Genomic DNA, 20,730 nt, shown 5'->3' with positions numbered 1-20,730 from the left:
ATATATTTTTAAAATCAAATGTTTAATGCTGCTTACATACTTTCAATATAAAGAAAATAAACGTACTATTGTGTGTCGGCTCAGCTCATGAGGCTTGGGCAGCTGTGGAAGCTTGATTGTTCCAGATGATGTTTAATGTAATGCTTGTCAGTTACAGCTGGTTTCTCCTTTTCTAAAGTGCAACAAAATCTGTTTTTAAAGTGCCGCTCTGCTTGTGGAAGGATGGTTCCACTAGTGTGAATAATACCGTGCCCCACAGGCTTGCACTGAAGCAGTTTGTTGTCGTGTGTGCAGAACCTGGGTCCGTCTGTGCTGGCTGGAGTGGCTGTGATGGTCCTCATGGTTCCTGTTAATGCTGTAATTGCAATGAAAACCAAAGCTTACCAGGTGGGACTTTAGTATTATTATCCCCACATCCTACACCCGTATACACCTTCCTTACATTTTCATGTTCTACTGTTATTATAACTATGGCTGGCTTTCAATCCTTCAGCCATGTGGCGGCCTTTCTGTGTGCAGCTTACTTGTTCCCCATGCACGGTGCTCCTGCTTCATGCATCATTGGACGTATGTGTGAAAGTCTTTGTGTTAGCCCCATGACAGACTGGGAGCGCCTCCAGGGAGGGGGCATCTCGCCTGGGAACGCTAGGATAGGCTCTAGGCGCCACATGTACCCAATCCTGGGACGGATGGATGTACACATCCATGTCAGGCTTTACTGGAATTACCACATTTTCCAGTAAATAATGGACAAGTTCCCAATACATACATTTGATAGAATTATACATTTCGGTGTTTCCCAGGCTTTAGAGGCACGGTTCATATTTCACATTAGAAAAATGCCACAGCACACCACCAAACAGAAATGTCAAAAACCATACGGATCATTCTTCCACCAAATATAGCCGAACTGGCTCGGTTTGTCCCAGTATACCTTTGTTGCTTCTGACCACTACTCATGCTAGGGCCTTCACCTGGGTCGCGTTTTCTCCAGGACCAGGTCAGACTGAACACTTTTTCTTTTTAAACATCGTCTCACACCATGACTGTTATTTAAGTTCTTCTTCGTCTTCTTCTGTTTTACTGCCAGTTGGCAACACATTTATTAGAGCAGGTGGTTGCACTGCCCTCTAGTGGAAGAGAACGTCGTTGTTCTGCCTGTTACTCACGCCGTCGCTTAGAGCACCAATCAGGTGGAACCAGATAACCTCCACGGCACACCAACATGCCACGGCCCAGTGGTTGGGAAACACTGCGGTAGATGACAGGCTTCAAATCTGTGAAGCACTCTGTCGATGCACAGTTTGCTCTGGGTGGTCACCATGTCAATGCCAGTTCATTTCTGTTAAAGAGTGTGTGATAACGTGTCGAGTGACAGCAAGTACAGTGATTTTCATTTATGCGCACACACACACACACACACACACACACACACACACACACACACACACACACACACACACACACGTTGTTAGCTGGTAGCTGTTTGTAGCACAGTGTTGTGTGTTTGTTGCAGGTGGCTCAGATGAAGAGTAAAGACAATCGCATTAAGCTGATGAATGAGATGCTGAATGGCATCAAAGTGCTGAAGCTGTATGCCTGGGAGCTGGCCTTCAAAGGAAAGGTGTCAGACATTCGTGAAAGTGAGCTGCGTGTCCTGAAAAAGGCTGCCTACCTGGGGGCGGTGTCCACCTTCACCTGGGTCTGTGCACCATTCCTTGTAAGTCTGACGGGGAAGAGAGCGACACACCACAGTGGACAAACATTACACACATCCAAAGAGCAGCTGCAGATCAGTTAAACCAAACACAGCACTTTGCTGTCATTAATGAAATTCTCATTGCCATGTCTTTTGCATCACTGCACAGGTGGCCCTGTCAACCTTCGCTGTGTACGTGCTGATTGATGAACGAAACGTGCTGGACGCCCAGAAGGCCTTTGTGTCGCTGGCGCTCTTCAACATCCTGCGTTTTCCTCTCAACATGCTGCCGATGGTCATCAGTAGCATGGTGCAGGTGCGTGTCCCTCCGTCTTCTTCGCACACTCATCCCGTCACAAAGAAACACACAAAGAAAGCTTCAGGTTTACCAAAACGTTAGATGGATACCAGTCTGTGCCAGTGCTCAAACTGGGATGGTAGGACTGGTATACATGAGCTTAAGGACCTTAAGTAAAAGCTTGGATGTTTTTGTTGTTGCATTAAAAGCTGAGTGTAGGGCGTGTAGTACTAACCATCACAAGGATGTTTTGATGGATGTAATCCAGGTAAGGAGACCCAGGAAGGTGACCATGTGGCTCTGCTTCCTCCCACTGTACAGAAAGGAAGCAGTTTACGGGGCAACCATATCAGGTTTGCAGTGACATAAACAACTGGTTTACAACCATTCCGCCCAGTCTGCAGCCTGCTAACACGAACGCTCGACTGGGTTTCCAGGTGTGGTTTGGTTGTAATGCTACGTGGTAGCTTGCTACACTAAAACAAACATGATGCTGTTGTAGTCAGTAATGCTGTTTAGTGTATGTAAGAATATAACATGGATATTAAAGCTTTGACACAGTCACGACTAGCTAAGCAGCACAGAGGGCGACTGAGCTCTCAGCTCTGCATGGTCCCGTGTTTGTCATGACAGTGGAGGAAGTGTGTTTTCCAGCTCTCTCTAACTGGTTCCTGTTTGTCAGGAAGTGCTGATGGACATCCAAAGGTCAGAGTTTCAAAGGACTGATGGTGGAGGTCACAATATGTGCTCCCCTGTTCCAGGTGGGTGAGGGCAGCGTGTGTGGCTCTCTTCCTTCTATAGGCCAATGAGAGGAGGGGTCAGGTGTTGGTGCAACATGAAACTGTTGATTTCCTGTGGCTGTTTCAGAGGTTGTAGATGGTGCAGCACATGCTCTGAGAACACCACCTGGAATGCCGACTGGTCCGGGAGCTTTGTGTGGGTTGACCTTTTTCAAAGGGTAATGTCCCATCAGCAGCCTGACTGCCCTCTCCAGGCATGGAACGTCTTCCTTAGCATAGCTCATCTGAACACTGTTTTCCTTTCATAGTCAGGGATGCAGCAGAGCTGCTTGGGGTCATAGAAGCTGGACTCCACTTTATCCTCGTAGTTCCTCCTGGGCTTTCCCATGGAACCAGAGGTCATACCTGGCTGCTTTTTAAGCTTCAGAGTTGTCGGAGTTTAGGCAGAGGTTAGCACACCTGCCACCATTTACCCAGGGTTTCCAGTAGATGTCTAAGACCTGTCCTGTAAGACCTCCTCAGCTTCAGTTTCCTGTTCCTGAACCTGAAAACGGCTTTTTTTTTCTTTCTGTTTGAGTCTTGAGTCAGGCAGCAGCAGCGTGGAAGCGTGGTCTTCCTCCCCAAAGGCAGTGTGGGGAGGGTTTGTGACACGCTGGTAGCATTTTCATACCTCTGGGTTTAGAGTTCTCTAAGCCAATGACAATGATGTACAGTTCATCCAGGGCCTATCAGCTCGTGGGGGATGTGTTGAGGAGAACTGAGGTGAATGCTGAGGTCATTAATGTAGACTCTGCACATCAACATCCAGCTCACAGGTCCATTCAATTTTATTTATATGGCTCCAAATCTCAACAGCAGTCGCCTCAAGGCGCTTTATATTGTACAGTACAAACCCCTCCCCTGTAACACCTGTCTGTGAGCCTGCCCAGTGTGAGGAGGCTGCTCCGCCCAGCACCATGTGCACAAACAAAAGCCCAGGGGCAGAGCACAGTGTCCATGATATGATGACGTGTTAGCGTCACATCTCGCTGTTCCTGCACATGATTTAAATACGACTCCATGATTTGATCCAAATGATGAGATAGACTTTGCACTGGCTCATTTTTGGTGTGCCAGTCGACACATGACACATTATACCTTAAGTGTTACACTGGAACCTGGGTTTTATATTTAGGGAGCTGTGGACTTTCCCTCTCCTCACTCTCCCACAAAATCCAATCATGAATATTATATTCACATGAATACAAATTGTGGTTTGGGGCCTTTTTCCCTCTGTGTTAGTTGTACTAAGCAGCAGTCTGCAGCACCTTTGCACTCTGACAGTTTCCCACCCTGTCCGTCCTCAGGCCAGCGTGTCCCTGAAGCGACTCCGGGTGTTTCTGTCACACGAGGAGCTGCAGTTGGACAGCGTGGAGCACAAAGCAGCAGAAGGCTGTGAGTCCCCTTTCCTGTAGTACCATATGCTCGAATCCAGAGACACAGCCGTGTGCGCTTTCATACACACAGCAGGTCAAACTAGTCATTGTTCTCCTCTCTGTTCAGCCCAGCACAGCATCTCTGTGACCGACGGGGCTTTCACCTGGTCCAGAACCGAATCACCAACACTCAAGAGGTGTGTGTGTGTGTGTGTGTGTGTGTGTGTGTGTGTGTGTGTGTGTGTGTGTGTGTGTGTCTGTGTGTGTGTGTGTCTCTGTGTGTGTGTGTGTGTGTGTCTCTGTGTGTGTGTGTGTCTGTGTGTGTGTGTGTGTCTCTGTGTGTGTGTGTGTGTCTCTGTGTGTCTCTGTGTGTGTGTGTGTGTGTGTGTGTGTGTCTGTGTGTGTGTGTGTGTGTGTGTGTCTGTGTCTGCTGGCTCTATGGTTACGTTTTGCTTGTACACTAGCACATCCCTGTATGACAAAGTGAAGTAATGTGTGAGTCACCCAGCTGGACCTCCCAGCAGCCACTGGTTTACCTCAATTTAAATATTTATAAGCTTGGAAAAACAGACTCTCCTTAATCAGTTCTGTAAAGAGTCTGTCATTAATACTGAACATGCTGCTTACATACAGTTGAACTGTACGACTCTGTCTGTTCAGGCTGAATATAAATATCCCAGAAGGCTCTCTGGTGGCTGTGGTGGGACACGTGGGCTCGGGAAAGTCCTCGCTGCTCTCGGCACTTCTTGGAGAGATGGACAAACTTGAAGGATCTGTCACTGTTAAGGTGAACACACACACACACACACACACCTCACTGTCTGCTGCTTCTCCCATTAGATTTCCATGGCAGTGCTGCTCCAATACCTGTTTCTTTATACTTCAGTCATCCAGTAGGTTTTATGCTGATGTCAGCATTTGTTAGATGGGAATCTAGTGTGGTATATGCCTGGAAACTGCAGTGTAGATGGCAGACAGCTGGTGTCATAACTAGGGATGGATACCGGTATCCGGTGCCATGATGGCACCAGTTCTGACATAAACGGTAGTAACCAGACCGAAAAGCAGCGCACATTTCGCTGCTTTTTTTTTTCCTGAGACGTCATACACTTTGGATTCTAGCCAATCATTTTACCTTTCCAAGGATAGTAGGCGGGGCCAGATACGTACGTTCTTTTAGAGCAGAGCTACAGATTAAAAATGCCCAAGGCGAAAAGTCTGGCTGTACTTCACAGCAAAAGATGCAAACTCAGCAGCCTGCAACAAGTGCTTTAAGCTGATACTGTGATACTGTCAAAGGAGGTAACACCTCGAATCCGATGATGCATGTAAGGTGAACTAGCAAACACCGTTGTAGTTACATGCGGCTGTCTTCTTGTTTGATGGCAGATACTCCCTTCACCCTGGCCAAAAAGGCTAAAATGACCAAAGAAAAAGTGGAAAACAGTTAAACATGAGAGGTTTTTGGATAAAGTTGGTGTTCTCCATTCTTTAAGTACCGGTTTGGCACCGGTATCGGATAAAACCTAAACGATACCCATCCCTAGTCATAAGCACCGCCCTCTGTTCAACAATGGTCAGTGAACATGGATATCCTCTTTTACTCTCCTTTTAAACCATCTGTCTAAAATGTGAACATTGGCATTCTTGAAAGAGTGACCTTTGACCTTGCAGATGTAGAGCTGTCCAGGTGGCTCTTCAGTGTTGCACCGTGTGTGCATTGAGTGGCTGTTTGGTTTCTCCAGTACAGAGGCCTGAGGACTACCTGCTGCACTGCACAGCATTAACTATGATGTTAAGCTTGTGTTTGGAAGTTTGTTTGGTTTTTCCCCCCCTTAGGATTCCCCCGGGGGCGTGGCTTGTCAGGGGGGCGTGGTTGGGTCTGGGGACGGGACTGGGTCTGAAGAGCACTGGGATGTTGTGCTTTGAGAAATTTCTCCTGAATTTTCTGAGAGGCTGAAGAAGCCTCTTGGATGAGAGGTGAAACATCCTTATGAAACTCAAAGAAGTCGAGTCGTTTCATTTCTGAGCTCCTCAGACTGCCATGAACCCGCTGCCTGAGGGCCCCCGCTGCCTGAGGGCCCCCGCTGCCTGAGGGCCCCCGCTGCCTGAGGGCCCCCGCTGCCTGAGGGCCCCCGCTGCCTGAGGGCCCACACAGACAGCCAGCACAGAATATTTGATCGTGTACAAAAGCACCAGCACCTTTGATAAGTGATGGATAGAAGGATGCACAATTACAATGAAAGTCTTTTTCACAGCAGCGTATTGAATAAATAAAATAAAGGACATGGCAGTGGCCACTTTAGTAGCGCCTGCATTCTTTGAGTGCGATTACGACTAAATAGATAATAAATAACAGGCAGTCTTAATGTTTAATTAAATGTCCAATGAGTGTAAGGTGTGCCTGTGTTCCTTGCCCTGCAGGGTTCTGTGGCGTACGTTCCCCAGCAGGCCTGGATCCAGAATTCCTCTTTAAAAGACAACATAATCTTTGGTCAAGAGAGGAGACAGTCCTGGTATCAGCATGTGGTGGAGGCATGTGCCCTTCAGCCTGACCTTGACATACTTCCTGCAGGAGATGACACTGAGATAGGAGAGAAGGTATGAGCCCATAGTACACATCTTTGTGTGTAAATCAATGTCGACACAAAACAAGTTGGCCTCGGAGAACGTAAAACAGTTTTCGCTCTGCAGTCCTATGAAAACATCGTTACTGCGTCTTACTTATTAAGAGGTGAGTAAAAGCCGAGTGTTGCTATTTAAATGCAGTTTTCTGCAGTTAACTGAGCATGTGTTGTCGGTTTGTAGTATTGTATTAAACCACACCTGAACACCTGAGGCCATCAGTCTCCCCAGGAGTGCACATCCCAGGAACTTGTTATCGTGGTCAGACGGTGCAATGGGAAAAGGAAAACCCAAGAGCTACATGTCAGACTGCAGGCCTCAGTCAGTGTGTTACATGTTAGTGAGATCATGACCGTACGATTAGCAAAGACTCAACAGGTATTTGGAGGAGATGCCCGATAAAGCTTTGACGAGGATGTGACCCCCAGGAATTCACAGGGAACCGGTTTCTTGTTGAGGCGTCTGGTTACTGAGCGAGACCACAGACAGTAGTTTGGACAGACTTGTTGGTGTGTCACTGAGTCTTTTGTTGCTGTTTGATGACACCGGCAGCATTTCTACAATGATGAGCTAGCCTGCTATACTGTCTGCCTCTGACCGTCTGTCTGTCTGCAGGGAGTGAACCTGTCAGGAGGTCAGAAGCAGCGGGTGAGCCTGGCCAGGGCCGTCTACTGTGATCGTGCCGTCTACCTGCTGGATGACCCGCTGTCTGCTGTCGATGCTCACGTAGGGAAACACATCTTTGATCAAGTCATCGGCCCACAGGGACTGCTGAAGGACAAGGTGTGTGTGTGTGTGATGGAGTCATATGCATATACCCAGGATCATGACTGGGATCCTGTGTGTCCCTCACAGCATTGGTACTTTGCTCGTACGGGACTGTGCAAAATTCTTGAGCCACCCGTCTTTCCTTTATATTTTCTAGGAACTTGGAAATGTTTGCAGCACTTTATTGAAACTGAATGTGAAAGTGTGTAGGACGAGTCTTGTTCTTCTACACAGCGTAAACTCTTTTAGTTCCCAGGACTAAAAGTTGGCAGTCCAAAGCTCTTTGGGTGTTGGCTTCAGTGAGCAGTAAATCAGCCTGTTCTCACATTTCTTATCCTTACTGTTCTTTTGCTGTGTCAGCCTTAATTCTTTGTTAAAGACACTGCACAGCATCCAGAGATAAGTTCTGGGCTGAAGTCAACCTTCTTGGTCCCAAACTGTTTTTCTGCCAGTCAAACAGGGACATCACGCTGTTTTTCTGCCAGTCAAACTGGGACATCACGCTGTTTTTCTGCCAGTCAATCTGGGACATCGCGCTGTTTTTCTGCCAGTCAATCTGGGACATCGCAGTGTTTTTCTGCCAGTCAATCTGGGACATCGCAGTGTTTTTCTGCCAGTCAATCTGGGACATCGCAGTGTTTTCTGCAGTCAATCTGGACATCGCAGTGTTTTTCTGCCAGTCAATCTGGGACATCGCGCTGTTTTTCTGCCAGTCAAACTGGGACATCGCGCTGTTTTTCTGCCAGTCAATCTGGGACATCGCGCTGTTTTTCTGCCAGTCAATCTGGGACATCGCGCTGTTTTTCTGCCAGTCAATCTGGGACATCGCGCTGTTTTTCTGCCAGTCAATCTGGGACATCGCAGTGTTTTTCTGCCAGTCAATCTGGGACATCGCGCTGTTTTTCTGCCAGTCAATCTGGGACATCGCAGTGTTTTTCTGCCAGTCAATCTGGGACATCGCGCTGTTTTTCTGCCAGTCAATCTGGGACATCGCGCTGTTTTTCTGCCAGTCAATCTGGGACATCGCGCTGTTTTTCTGCCAGTCAAACTGGGACATCGCGCTGTTTTTCTGCCAGTCAATCTGGGACATCGCGCTGTTTTTCTGCTCACTGAGCAGCCTCTGTGTTCATCCCTTGAGTTTATGTGCATTTTAGTCTTGAATGATTCGTAGATCAGTGTTTAAAAAATGTCTCCAGAAAATGTTTGGGAACGTCTACAGCTGTCTGTGAACAACACTGACCTTGTTGTAAAAGCTGACCCAAAGGCGACCATGTGGGGCCTTTCACTCTGCTACCAAAAAGGCCCCAAAAAGATTGTGTTAAAAAACAACTCCTCTGGCTTCTTACAGGTAAAACCTAAGAGACTGTGGTGGTTTCAGGCTTGTGCACAGTACTGTAGATTGTATGAAACTATCCAAACAACATAAGATGATCCAAATCCAAATGTAAAGTTGTTTTAGTTGTTGAAATTGTCTCTCAGCAGCATAGATGCTTTTAGACCAAGTTTACTAACTCTATGTAGCCATGTACAGACTCGTGTGCTGGTCACCCACGGCTTGAGCTACCTGCCCCAAGCTGACTTGATCCTGGTCATGATGAAGGGCGAGATCTCAGAGGTGGGCTCGTACCAGCACCTCATGGCCACAGAGGGAGCCTTTGCAGAGTTCCTGCGAACTTACGCTGCAGTCGACAAAGCTGATAACAGTGGTGAGGAGTGTGTCGTGCTGCCGTGTAGCGTAGCACCGTGCAGTGTTTGGAGTAGTAGTTCTGTTAAGATGAAGTCTGATCATTATTTTATCATACTGCAGCTGGTCTTCTCAGATCGACTTCATGTTTTAAATTTCCTTCCTCCATTTAGAGCCCGTGCCAAATAGCAGCATCCAACGACTGGAGAACGGCAGCGTGCCCACTCTTGCTGGGTGAGTGATTTTAGAGTAAGGGTCCTGGGGGGCTGGGGTGTCTCACTAAGCACATAAGTGTCCTTCTGTTTAAGCAGCAGTCCAGGTGTCTGCACTGCATCCAAACAGTCAACCACAGCAGACGAGAAGCTGAGCAAGAAGCCCAAGAATCCCGAGGTGGGGAAGCTGACGGAGGCTGACAAGGCCAGCACTGGGCAGGTGTGTGGATCTGCACGTGGCCGCATGTATAAATGCACACATTTCTGTATAATGTGTCTGTGTTCAGTCTGGGATCACAGCAGCTCTCCTGTCCTCCGCAGGTTAAGCTGTCTGTCTTCTGGGCCTATTTTAAGTCCATTGGAGTGCTTCTGTCCTGCATCAGTCTTCTGCTGTTTCTTGCCCATCACCTGCTCTCCCTGTTCTCCAACTACTGGCTGAGTCTGTGGACCGATGACCCTGTGGTTAATGGCACGCAGCCTAACAGACTAATGAGACTGGGGGTGTATGGTGCCTTTGGCCTGTCTCAGGGTGAGCATGACAGGAAAAACTCATGTTTTTGTCTGGTTCAGAAAGTGAGGCAACACCAAGGGTAGCCATTGTACACATCACGATGAGCAGGAAACAGCACCTTTGCTTTTTCCTGCTCATCGTTTTTTAAACAAACGGCACGCAAATGTTAGGTGGCCAGTCCAACACAGGCCTGACATGTGTGCTTACTTAATCACATGTCTGTTGGAAGCTAGAGCACCAGAGGACACTCGCACATGTAGGTGCCACCGGACAGAGATGGAGGGAGACTGATGTGGTGTCAGCTCACAGAGCAGGGTGACCGTGTCCACCACCACTAATAATATGCTTAGTTAACCCTGCAGCGCGCCCTTGGTCCTACTGTCACAGCTGAGATGGGGTCCAGTAGGGGTGTTCGATATAACGCTATATATCTGATGACAATATGAAAACATCTATCGTTTATCATTTTACGCTATCGTTTGTTTCGTGGTGTCACAAAATAAACTGTTTACAGCAATATGCTTTCATGGTCCTGACGGTCACTGTAGTGGCTGTATTCTCTCTTTATATTTAAAATAACCACACTACAGACGTGTTGTCGTTAGCAACAACGACGGTAAACCCAGCGTGTGGCTATGCCTTCCTCTTGTTTATTTTCCACATAAACCTTTCACAATAAAGCTGAAGAGCCTGTTGAGACTTTTCAAAATAAACTGAAATGATGACCTTATTCCTAATCGAGGGGCCACCTCGAGCACGGACATGGTTTGGTTATGAAAAGTCTGACACTGTATTCAATTACAAACTGTACGATGCACATTATGCAGCAAACCGGTCCAACACCTCAGACTCAAACACAGCAAACCTCTTTAACCACCTACACAAGAGTCACCTGACAGAATGCGGAGAAGCAAAAAGAGCCGTCAGGTGCTCCAGATACAGCTTAGACTCAAACGTTTAAAAACAGGCTTTTCCCCGCAGCACGCCGTCTAATAAATACAAAGAAAACGGCGGCCGTTACAACTTATGTCTAACAAAATGTATAGCTTCATGCATCGGTCAAAACACTCGACTCCAGGTACACGACGCCCAGCTGGAAGCACTTCACAGTGTCGAGCTGCCCGAGATTCACAGAATTTACAGAAAGTGTAACATTTCTGTGATATCGTTGTCGGGACGATAAATGTCTTATATCGGGATATGAGAGCTTGGTCATATAGCTCAGCCCTGGGTCCAGGCCCCCCTTCTCCAGCTCGTTCCCCTCAGTTATAGACTCGTCTTATGTGTCTTGCTGGATGCAGGTGTGCTCTTCACACAGAAATAAGTCATGATATTGTGCAAACTCCTCTGCTGTCCTTCAGGTGTGGCTGTCTTTGGATACTCCCTGTCCATGTCTATTGGGGGTGTTCTGGCGTCCCGGTACCTCCACCAGTCCATGCTGTACGATGTCCTGCGCTCACCTATGTCCTTTTTTGAGCGAACCCCCAGTGGTAACCTGGTCAACCGCTTTGCCAAAGAGATGGACACCATTGACACGCTGATCCCCAGCATTATTAAGATGTTCCTGGGCTCCATGTTCAACGTGCTGGGCTCTTGTGTTATCATCCTGATTGCCACACCTCTAGTCAGTATCATCATTCCTTTCCTGGGTCTGCTCTATTTTTTTGTGCAGGTGAGTTTGAAAAGGGAAACTGATTCTGAAGTGTCAGTATATTCCAGTGTTATCCCCACAGTACTACTACGCCTCCCTGCACTGTGATTCTGACTATTGTTACGAAATCAGCTTCACCCCGTTTCTTTTTATTCCTCGAGGCATCCAGAGACGGCACCGGACTCAGTAGCCATTTTCACAAAACCTTTATTCATCTTCATTTAAGCATCTTCTAGAAGGGGAGAGGTGCCAGCGACCCCATCATAAAACCCCCATGGTGTGCTGCAAACTGTGTCTGTGTGTGTATGCACGAGCACGTGAGTGTGCATGTAGGTGTGTGAGTGTAACAGTCAAAGCACTGTGTGTGTGTCTCTGTGTACGTGACTTCCTGGGGGTCATAAAAGGAATCTCCTCACCCAAGCTACACCAGATTCCTCCAGACAACATAGAAAACAGAGTTAACACATTACAAACACTGAGACGCCCACTCTGCACCCACTGGGCCAGTGGCCTCTTGTTGTCTTACATTTACATTTAAGGTGGAGTCTCCTGCAAACCTACTTCTAGGTTTATAACAATTATGAGTTTTTATTAAAGGTACAAGCATCAGCAACCCCCCACTGTAGCTCCCTGTCTCCTTTTATGACAGCAGACCCCCAGTGTCCATAAACTCCTTTCCCTCTAAACAATTACACTCTCAGGCTACAGCTAAGCCACACTGAAACACACAAACAAATCCTTCCTTATTCCTGTGATCTAAACAAATTTAACACATCACATTCCAATAATTGTTTTCTTGTACTCGCACTATATAAGTCACATGTGTCTATCCTTGCTCTGTCCAGAGGTTTTATGTGGCGTCATCTCGCCAGCTGAAGCGTCTGGAGTCGGTCAGCCGTTCCCCAATTTACACCCACTTCAATGAAACCCTGCTGGGCACGTCGGTTATCCGAGCCTTCAGTGAGCAGGAGCGTTTCATCCATGAGAGCGACCAGCGCGTGGACCATAACCAGAAGGCTTACTATCCCAGCATAGTGGCTAACAGGTCAGGAGGCTGCCGCCACACGCTCTCACTGCACCACCTGCTGCAACAATTTACACCGCCTTTTAGGATGAATGTCCCTAAATTAGGATCTCTCTGAGACTGTTCATTGGAGTATTACTGCAGCAACACGAGTACCTTATATTCACTTTGGACGTAGAAAAGCTCCATTTACGTTTACATGCTTTCATTTTCATGCTTTCATTTTCATGCTTTCATTTTCATGCTTTCATTTTCATGTTTCTTTCCAATCTCTGGCTGAAAGGTTAAAAGCAGTGTTGGGAAGGTTTCTTTTAAAATGTAAAGTAAAATGTTATTTATATAGCACCTTTCAAGATAAAATCACAAAGTGCTTCACAGAGGCAGGAAACAGACATTAAAATCTAAAACAAAACAACATCAACCAAGAGCGAGTTTAAACAGATTTTTAAAAGACACGACTGAGTCCACAGATCTCAAACTCAAAGGGAGCAAGTTCCAGAGTCTGGGAGCCGCTGATACAAACGCTCTGTCACCTTCTGTTTTTAACCGTGTGTGTGTGTGTGTGTGTGTGTGTGTGTGTGTGTGTGTGTGTGTGTGTACACACATACACACACTGGTAAAGTACGGAGACAGCTCGTACTTTTCCACTCTCCTTTTTCTCCCTCCCTCGCTCACAGACACATCACGGGTATGGCAGTCCATTCTCCCTGCAGCACGGACTACACTGCCCATCAGGCTACATGCTTTTGGGCTATGCCTGTAACACTCTGCCTGTTGCCTTCATAACAAATCATTTTTGTGAATAATTTTTTAAAATATTTCTTCAGGTCATTTTGCGGGCCGCAAGTAGAGGCGACATGGGCCGCGAGATTGAGACGCAGGAATTAGAGCCTCTTAATGTCAGTTTTGTTTGGGTTTCCACCGCCGTGGAAAACAAAAATATATACTTCATAGCCTTATGAAACAGGAAAATACCGCCGTGTAATCCATTCATTTAGACAAAGTAACTGTATTCTGAATACCACCTTTTTAAAGGGTAACTGTAACCGAATACAGTTACCGTATTTTCACGACCATAAGGCGCACTGTGCTAAAAGGCGCAGTCTCAGTTATGTGTGCCCTTACTGTATTTAACACACACATAAGGCGCACTGGACCATAGGGCGCATACAAGTACCGTATGCGTATTTAAAAATAAAGCGAGAGCAAACCTGAGTTCGGTACCTTACTCACATTTCTATTGCCGGTAATCGTCATCATCAACAACACACAAGCATACAAGTGTGCGTATTTAAAAATAAAGCAGGAGCAAAACAAAGTTTGGTACTCACATTTTTATCATCAATCAAACCCATGGAAGTCCTCATCCTCTGTGTCTGAATTGAACAGCTGCGCTAAATCTCCATCAAACATGCCAGGTTCACCGTCTTCACCGTCAGAGTCACTTTCCGTGCCGTGCGGCTCCTCGGAAACGATGCCGGCTTTTGCGAAAGCTCGAACAACAGTGCCAGCAGACATGTTAGCCCAAGCATCTACAATCCATTGGCAAATTGTGGCGTAACTCGCCCGGCGCTGCCTTCCACTCTTAGTGAAACTGTGGTCTCCACCGGTCATCCATCGCTCCCAGGCCGCTCGCAGCCTTACTTTGAACGGGCGGTTCACACCGATGTCCAGCGGTTGGAGTTCCTTTGTCAGGCCTCCCGGAATGACAGCAAGCTCACAGTTCATTTGCTTCACAAGTTTTTTCACATCGGCTGTGAGATGGGCACGCATAGAGTCACAGATCAACAGCGATGGTGATGCGTGGAAAAAACCACCTGGTCTCCTTACATACACCTCCCTCAGCCAGTCTTTCATCATTTCCTCATCCATCCAGCCCTTTTCATTTGCCTTAATGATGATTCCTGCTGGAAACTTCTCTTTAGGCAAAGTCTTTCGCTTAAAAATCACCATAGGCGGCAGTTTCTGTCCATTAGCATGGCAGCCAAGCACAACAGTAAAAGAAGACTTTTCATACCCCGTTGTGCGTATCGCTACCGTGCTGGTCCCCTTCTTCTCCACAGTGTGACTCACCGGGATGTCAAAAGTGAGCGGGACCTCGTCCATGTTTGTGATGTGGCTGGGCTGGATGTTTTTGTCGCCGATGTGTTTGCTGCAGTAGGAGCGGAAGATGGCCAGCTTTTCCTTATAATCCGCTGGAAGTTGCTGCGCTACCGTAGTCCTGGTCTGGATGGAAAAATGGCACCGTTTCATAAAACGAAAGCACCAAGACGGACCTCCTTGGAAATGTTCAATGTTCATCTCTTCAGCTAGTGAAACTGCTTTTAGCCGAATGGTGACCGTCGAAACGCTTCTTCCGCTCGCGCTTTGCTCGATGATCCACCGCTCGAGTCTTTCCTCCAACTCGAGCCACCTCGCCTTATGTCCGCGGAAACTCAGCTGCGTTTTCTTGACCTGCTGGAGCTTGTTTTCCAGCTTCCTCCATTTGCGAACCATCGATTCGTTAATCTTAAGTTCTCTCGCCGCTGCTCTATTTCCATGTTCCTCCGCGTAGCTGATGGCCTTCAGTTTAAACTGTGCTTCGTAAGCGTGTCTCTTTGCCATTTTCGGGGTTGTTAAAACAACGATGTCCTGCATAATGCACATACCTGTTCTTTTATACAGGTATGTGCGATTGTCCCGGTGTATACGATCAACGCCCACACTTCACCCTTTAACGTTCTCATGGTGTTCTCTACTACGTCCTCCTTACAACACATAGGGCGCGTCGCACTTTTTGAAGAAAATCTAAGACTTTTAAGTGCGCCTTATGGTCGTGAAAATACGATACTCATATTTTGTATTTTAAATATGTAACGGTGGTACATGTATTCTGTTACTCCCCAACACTGGTTAAAAGTCATTAAGCTCCACAAGGGAACTACTGTATTTTTCATACAAAAGGTGCACGGGATTATAAGGCACATTAAGCAAACAAAGCAGTCAGATAAATCAAACTTTATTCAACTCATTCTTCTTGCTTCCTCCAGCTGTATTCTATCACAGCTGCTCTATTCCCATGTTGTTGCAGTATATTAATGACTAACCTCGTATTGTGGATGGATTATCTCAGTTGTTCTCCTGACTGAAGTTTGGTCCGTTTACAGCATCCTGCCATGCGATTGCATTTGTCCCTAACCATCAGGAACCTTCACATTTAATTTTATCCAGTGGAAAAGTGTTAGTGTTCATCCTCCAGCCTCACTGTGTTTATGCTAATATAGCTTTGTAGCTAGCGGTCACGTAGCACATGATTATATACCAGCTAGCCCAACTTCAGTAACCCTACAAACGTCACTGCTGTTTAGTTTCCTGTCTTCATTTATGTTGGAAGTGATAGCAGAGCTGTACGTTTGAATGTTTCTGAAATCTCTCTGTCAGAACATGCTATATCATGCTTATGTGGAAGCTAGCGAGCTAACTTCCTGCTAACCTCTAACTCCGTTAAATGTAATAAATTCTGTTTTCATGGATGCCTGGAAGTTAAACTTCATAGTTACACCTGGTAAAGCAGCAACGCTGATCGTTTAATTAAAGATGAAAGAATTTAGTCAGTTTTTAACTCTCAGTGATGCTGCAGTGTTCGTTTGACTTTGGGACCTGAACTGGACGGAGTTTAGGACCCGGATTACTCTGCGAGGCTCCTTGAGCACAACCAGAATTCATACATAAGGCGCGCTGTCAATTTTTGAGAAAATGAAAGGATTTTAAGTGCGCCTTATATTGTACAATAATCTACTTTCCTGAATCTGTGTTTCTGCAGGTGGCTGGCGATTCGCCTGGAGTTTGTGGGAAACTGCATTGTGTCATTTGCTGCTTTGTTTGCTGTCGTTGCCAGACAGAGCCTCAGCCCAGGCATCATGGGACTGTCCATCTCCTACGCCCTCCAGGTAAACATGGACAATCTCCTTGACCTGTGCACTTATTTCATACATTAAAGAAAAAGAGTGCCAAGTAGCTACAAGGAGCTTACAAGGAGATTAGCCTTCCTACTAATTTAACTCTGTTTATTCCCTAGTTTAAGCCATTTTATTGATGTTTAGCAGTCAGATTTAGTACACAAGTTCACTGAAAAACATTTATTCTATTGTATTGTTCTGGGGTTTTTAAGAATAGATTCATCACTGTTTCATGGAAACTGTGTCCCACAGTCCTGATGTCACTTTCACAGTAAGTGACTGAGTGGGTACATTTATGAGCCCATTATGTTTTATACAGGAATACTTTTTACGAGCTCTGTTTATGGTTACCATACTTTTGTTTTTAATCTATGGTAAATATTCTGAAACAGTCTTGTCAGTAATGGAATGCACCCCACTTTTAAGTTCAGTTTAAAACGACTTTTTTTATTTAAAGGAGAACTTTGTTATGTATTTGATGTCCTTTCATGTCAGTTATATTATTTATGAGGGGAAATTCAAACAGCCCTCTGCCTAGAAGAAGGAAAAGGTTTTGTGCTTTGTTATGTTTGTTCTTAATCTGCCAAAACTCTGATCCTGTTCATCGGGACGTTTTCATCATCAGGTGACTCCTTCAGTCTCAGCTGACTGCAGGTTTCCAACATCAGCCCACCGAACAATGGGCTGTGAGGTCATTAACGTGCAGACTGTCATATTGGGTAATGAGTAGCATTCAGAGTTTGCAGTCACAGCAGTGTGAGACGGTGATAGATGTACCCTTGGGCCCCCTCCTTGATTCAGAAAATCGTTGGAAACCTGCAGTCAGACTGAAGGAGTCACCTGATGATGATGGTAAAATGGTAAATGGCCTGTATTTGTAAAGCGCTTTACACATCCAGTCATCCACCCATCCACACACACATCCACACACTGGTGATGGCAGCTACATTGTAGCCACAGCCGCCCTGGGGCGCACTGACAGAGGCGAGGCTGCCGGACACTGGCGCCACCGGGCCCTCTGACCATGATGATGATGATGATGATGGGTTTCTCCCACTGAAAACGTCCAGATGAAGAGAACCAACCTTTTGGGATCCCCTGTCTAGAGGACTGAGCGTGCATTAATCTGGTTTTGTCTTGCCCCGTGTGCAGCTAACTACCTCACTTACCTGGCTGGTTAGGATGTCTTCTGATGTGGAAACCAACATCGTGGCCGTGGAGAAAGTGAAAGAATACAGCGACACAGAGAAAGAGGTACACAGAAACAAGCCTTTAAAGGCAGTAAGACAGTGTAGATATACTGGCAGCCATATGTGGGGTGTTTGGAGAAAGCTTTCGCCTCATGCGTGTCTAAATCGCCTTCTTTAAACATGTGTGTTTGGACCCCCAGGCAGAGTGGAAACACGAGCCCTCCACCCTTTCCCCAGGCTGGCCTACTAATGGCTGCATAGAGATGAGAAACTTTGGCCTGCGCTACCGCCAAGATTTGGATCTGGCCATCCGCAACATTACCATCTCCATTAACGGAGGAGAGAAGGTGGGATTTCACATGACTCCAGTGAAGGCATCAGCGCAGTGACAGTGCGTGTGCTTGTGGCTGTTCTGAGCTGTCTGTTCCATCAGGTGGGGATCGTGGGACGCACGGGTGCAGGGAAGTCTTCCCTAACGCTGGGGCTCTTCCGCATCATCGAGGCAGCCGAGGGCCAAATATTCATTGATGGAGTGGACATTGCCAAGCTTGGCCTCCATGAGCTTCGTTCCAGAATCACCATCATACCACAGGTACGTTCTGAGAGGATCAAAACTGTTACACTGATTAGTCCGCAGCCTGTGCATTACAGCAGTCGGGGAGCTACAGGAGAGTTGTACAGCTAAACCCATCCTCAGAGTCGCTGCCTCAGTAATGTTAAGCAAACGTTATTCAGCTTCTGCTCAAACTGCACGATTGAATCGCAGGGGCTAGAAGTTTGTAGGTCACGATGCTCTGATGAGACCTGAGTGCTCACACTGTGCGTCCATAACATGAAGGTTATAACACAAAATCTGTCCCTGTCTGTCTTACACACACACACACACACACACACACACACACACACACACACACACACACACACACACCAACTTTGCTAAATTGCTAATGAAAACATTGGCCAGGCAGCTGCCATCGAACAGCAACGTCCATCCAACTCTTTTCACGGTTGTTGTGGTCGTGATAATTTTGTGAGGCTCATCAGAGCCTCTCCAAAGTTGTGCCTCCATCGCTTGTGTCACACGCTGCACTGCCGTGCTGCCCCACCTTTTCACTTTCACCTCTGTGTGAGAGGCTGCGGTGACGCCCTCACGAAGGGCGACAGGATTTCAAACAGGTTTGATTTTCTTACGACCAAACAATTGATGATCGGGCTGGTCGTGAGGTGTTAATCGCTCCTCGTTACCCCACGTATACTACACGATGCACGACACGCGATGAAGGCGAAACTCGAGCCGTTCCCCAGAACGGTCGCACGACTGAAAAATCGTCTCAAAATGGGGAAAAAATCCCAGCATAAGACACTCTTCTCTCCCACAGGACCCGGTGCTGTTTTCAGGCTCCTTGAGGATGAACTTGGATCCTTTTGACTCCTACGCTGACGAGGAAGTATGGCAGGCTTTGGAATTCTCCCATCTTAAGACCTTCGTGTCCAGCCTGCCCAACAAGCTTAACCACGACTGCAGTGAAGGAGGAGAGAACCTGAGGTATAACTGCTTTATACGTCCAAGCAACCACAAATTAGAAACTGAATTAGATACAAAGTATCCCAGTTTCACAGCGTCTTTGAAAAACACGTTAGTGTGCACACTCGTCAAGCACGATTAGCAACACCTGCATTTCTTGCAGTTGTGCAGTACACTAGTTATGGGGCAACAGTGCATATACCAGTCGTTGGATAAAGCGCTGGAGCAGGGCTTCCTGCCTTTGAAACGGTCTGCTTTTCCTTCAGCGTGGGTCAGCGGCAGCTGCTGTGCCTAGCCAGAGCGTTGCTGAGGAAGACCAGGATCCTTGTTCTGGATGAGGCCACGGCAGCTGTAGACATGGAGACGGACAACCTGATCCAGTCCACCATCCGCTCTCAGTTTGAGGACTGCACTGTCCTCACCATAGCGCATCGCCTCAACACCATCATGGACTACACCAGGTACTGTACACTAAAGAGACACTGGTACGGCCCCCACCCCAAACGTGGAATATCTGTATTAATGCCTGTATTTGTGTGTCTCCCAGTTCTGTTTGTTCTCTGTTGGCGCGACCATTTCAGTCTCTTACAGTTGTTAGGCCATACTGAAAGCTCTTTAAGGATAGACAGTTTCTGGTTTCCATGGTTACTACAGTAACAGTCAGAATGGTTAGTAACAGGGTTTTGACTTTTAGTTATATTTATGATTGTGTTTGATAAGGTTAATTTTAATAACCTCCATGCAACAAACAAAAAGCATTGAAATATGCTAACACCTGCAGAAACATCCCATGATGCAATGGTGCCAGACAGAAACAAAGCAGAGAGCCAGTCTCAGTGATGGATTCAAACCACGTTTCTGACTTTCTTTGTAAACTTACATCCACTGTGATTACACTGGAAAAACTCCATCTCCCACAATGCATTAGCTGGTTCCCATCCAAAAATAGCCACTTTACGCCCGGCTACAGAGATTTGATTGGATGGCAGCGAGGCTCATTCCTCCTGCATCATGTGTATGTCTCGCCCTGCAGTTTGTGATTGGTGGGATTGACGTAAATGCAGTGATGTCACTGTGATTCTATTGGCTGGAAGGATTTAAAAACGAGGCTCAATCCTGCGATTGAAGCTGAAATGACTGCCCTGTGTTTAAGTCAAATATTTTTGCTGTGTCATTTCTGTTGGCACCAAACCCATTCTAGTTTATGTGGAATGAATTCAGGGTCATGTGACCCTCTGTATCAGCCTATAGGCTTCCTTGGTTTGGTTCTCTCTGACTAACAGATGTTTATGTGCAGGGGTGGGATTCACTCAGGTGTGTGTCGCCTGTTGTTGCCTGTAATGGAATCCATCCTCATGTTTGTCATTGCACCTACTGAGCTGTGCAGACTGCGTTGCATATGTGCATTAAGGTTTTGTTAAAGTAGTCTCTAATATTTGGCAGGAAAAGA

General features: G+C 46.7%; 1 protein-coding gene across 2 annotated transcripts in view; it reads left to right on the top strand.

Annotated features, from left to right (window-relative positions):
- abcc1 (ATP-binding cassette, sub-family C (CFTR/MRP), member 1) overlaps nt 1-20,730 on the top strand; it is a 31,320-nt gene that overhangs the window by 8,022 nt on the left and 2,568 nt on the right. The window contains exons 11-30 of one of the 2 annotated variants that reach the window (XM_040036282.1): nt 295-387; nt 1,517-1,720; nt 1,869-2,015; nt 4,084-4,171; nt 4,280-4,349; nt 4,813-4,939; nt 6,577-6,753; nt 7,393-7,560; nt 9,077-9,251; nt 9,403-9,463; nt 9,541-9,661; nt 9,763-9,970; nt 11,314-11,624; nt 12,449-12,648; nt 16,430-16,556; nt 17,718-17,819; nt 17,956-18,102; nt 18,189-18,347; nt 19,135-19,301; nt 19,547-19,741. In XM_040036282.1, coding sequence (XP_039892216.1) covers nt 295-387; nt 1,517-1,720; nt 1,869-2,015; nt 4,084-4,171; nt 4,280-4,349; nt 4,813-4,939; nt 6,577-6,753; nt 7,393-7,560; nt 9,077-9,251; nt 9,403-9,463; nt 9,541-9,661; nt 9,763-9,970; nt 11,314-11,624; nt 12,449-12,648; nt 16,430-16,556; nt 17,718-17,819; nt 17,956-18,102; nt 18,189-18,347; nt 19,135-19,301; nt 19,547-19,741 — 3,047 coding nt within the window. Of the gene's footprint in view, nt 1-294; nt 388-1,516; nt 1,721-1,868; nt 2,016-4,083; nt 4,172-4,279; nt 4,350-4,812; nt 4,940-6,576; nt 6,754-7,392; nt 7,561-9,066; nt 9,252-9,402; nt 9,464-9,540; nt 9,662-9,762; nt 9,971-11,313; nt 11,625-12,448; nt 12,649-16,429; nt 16,557-17,717; nt 17,820-17,955; nt 18,103-18,188; nt 18,348-19,134; nt 19,302-19,546; nt 19,742-20,730 lie in introns of those variants that run through there. The other variant, XM_040036283.1, reaches the window with a different exon arrangement.

The sequence above is a fragment of the Simochromis diagramma genome, unplaced genomic scaffold (genome assembly GCF_900408965.1).
Source record: "Simochromis diagramma unplaced genomic scaffold, fSimDia1.1 OVJJ01000497.1, whole genome shotgun sequence".
NCBI classification, from domain to species: domain Eukaryota; kingdom Metazoa; phylum Chordata; class Actinopteri; order Cichliformes; family Cichlidae; genus Simochromis; species Simochromis diagramma.
This window is presented reverse-complemented; position numbering and strand designations above follow the sequence as displayed.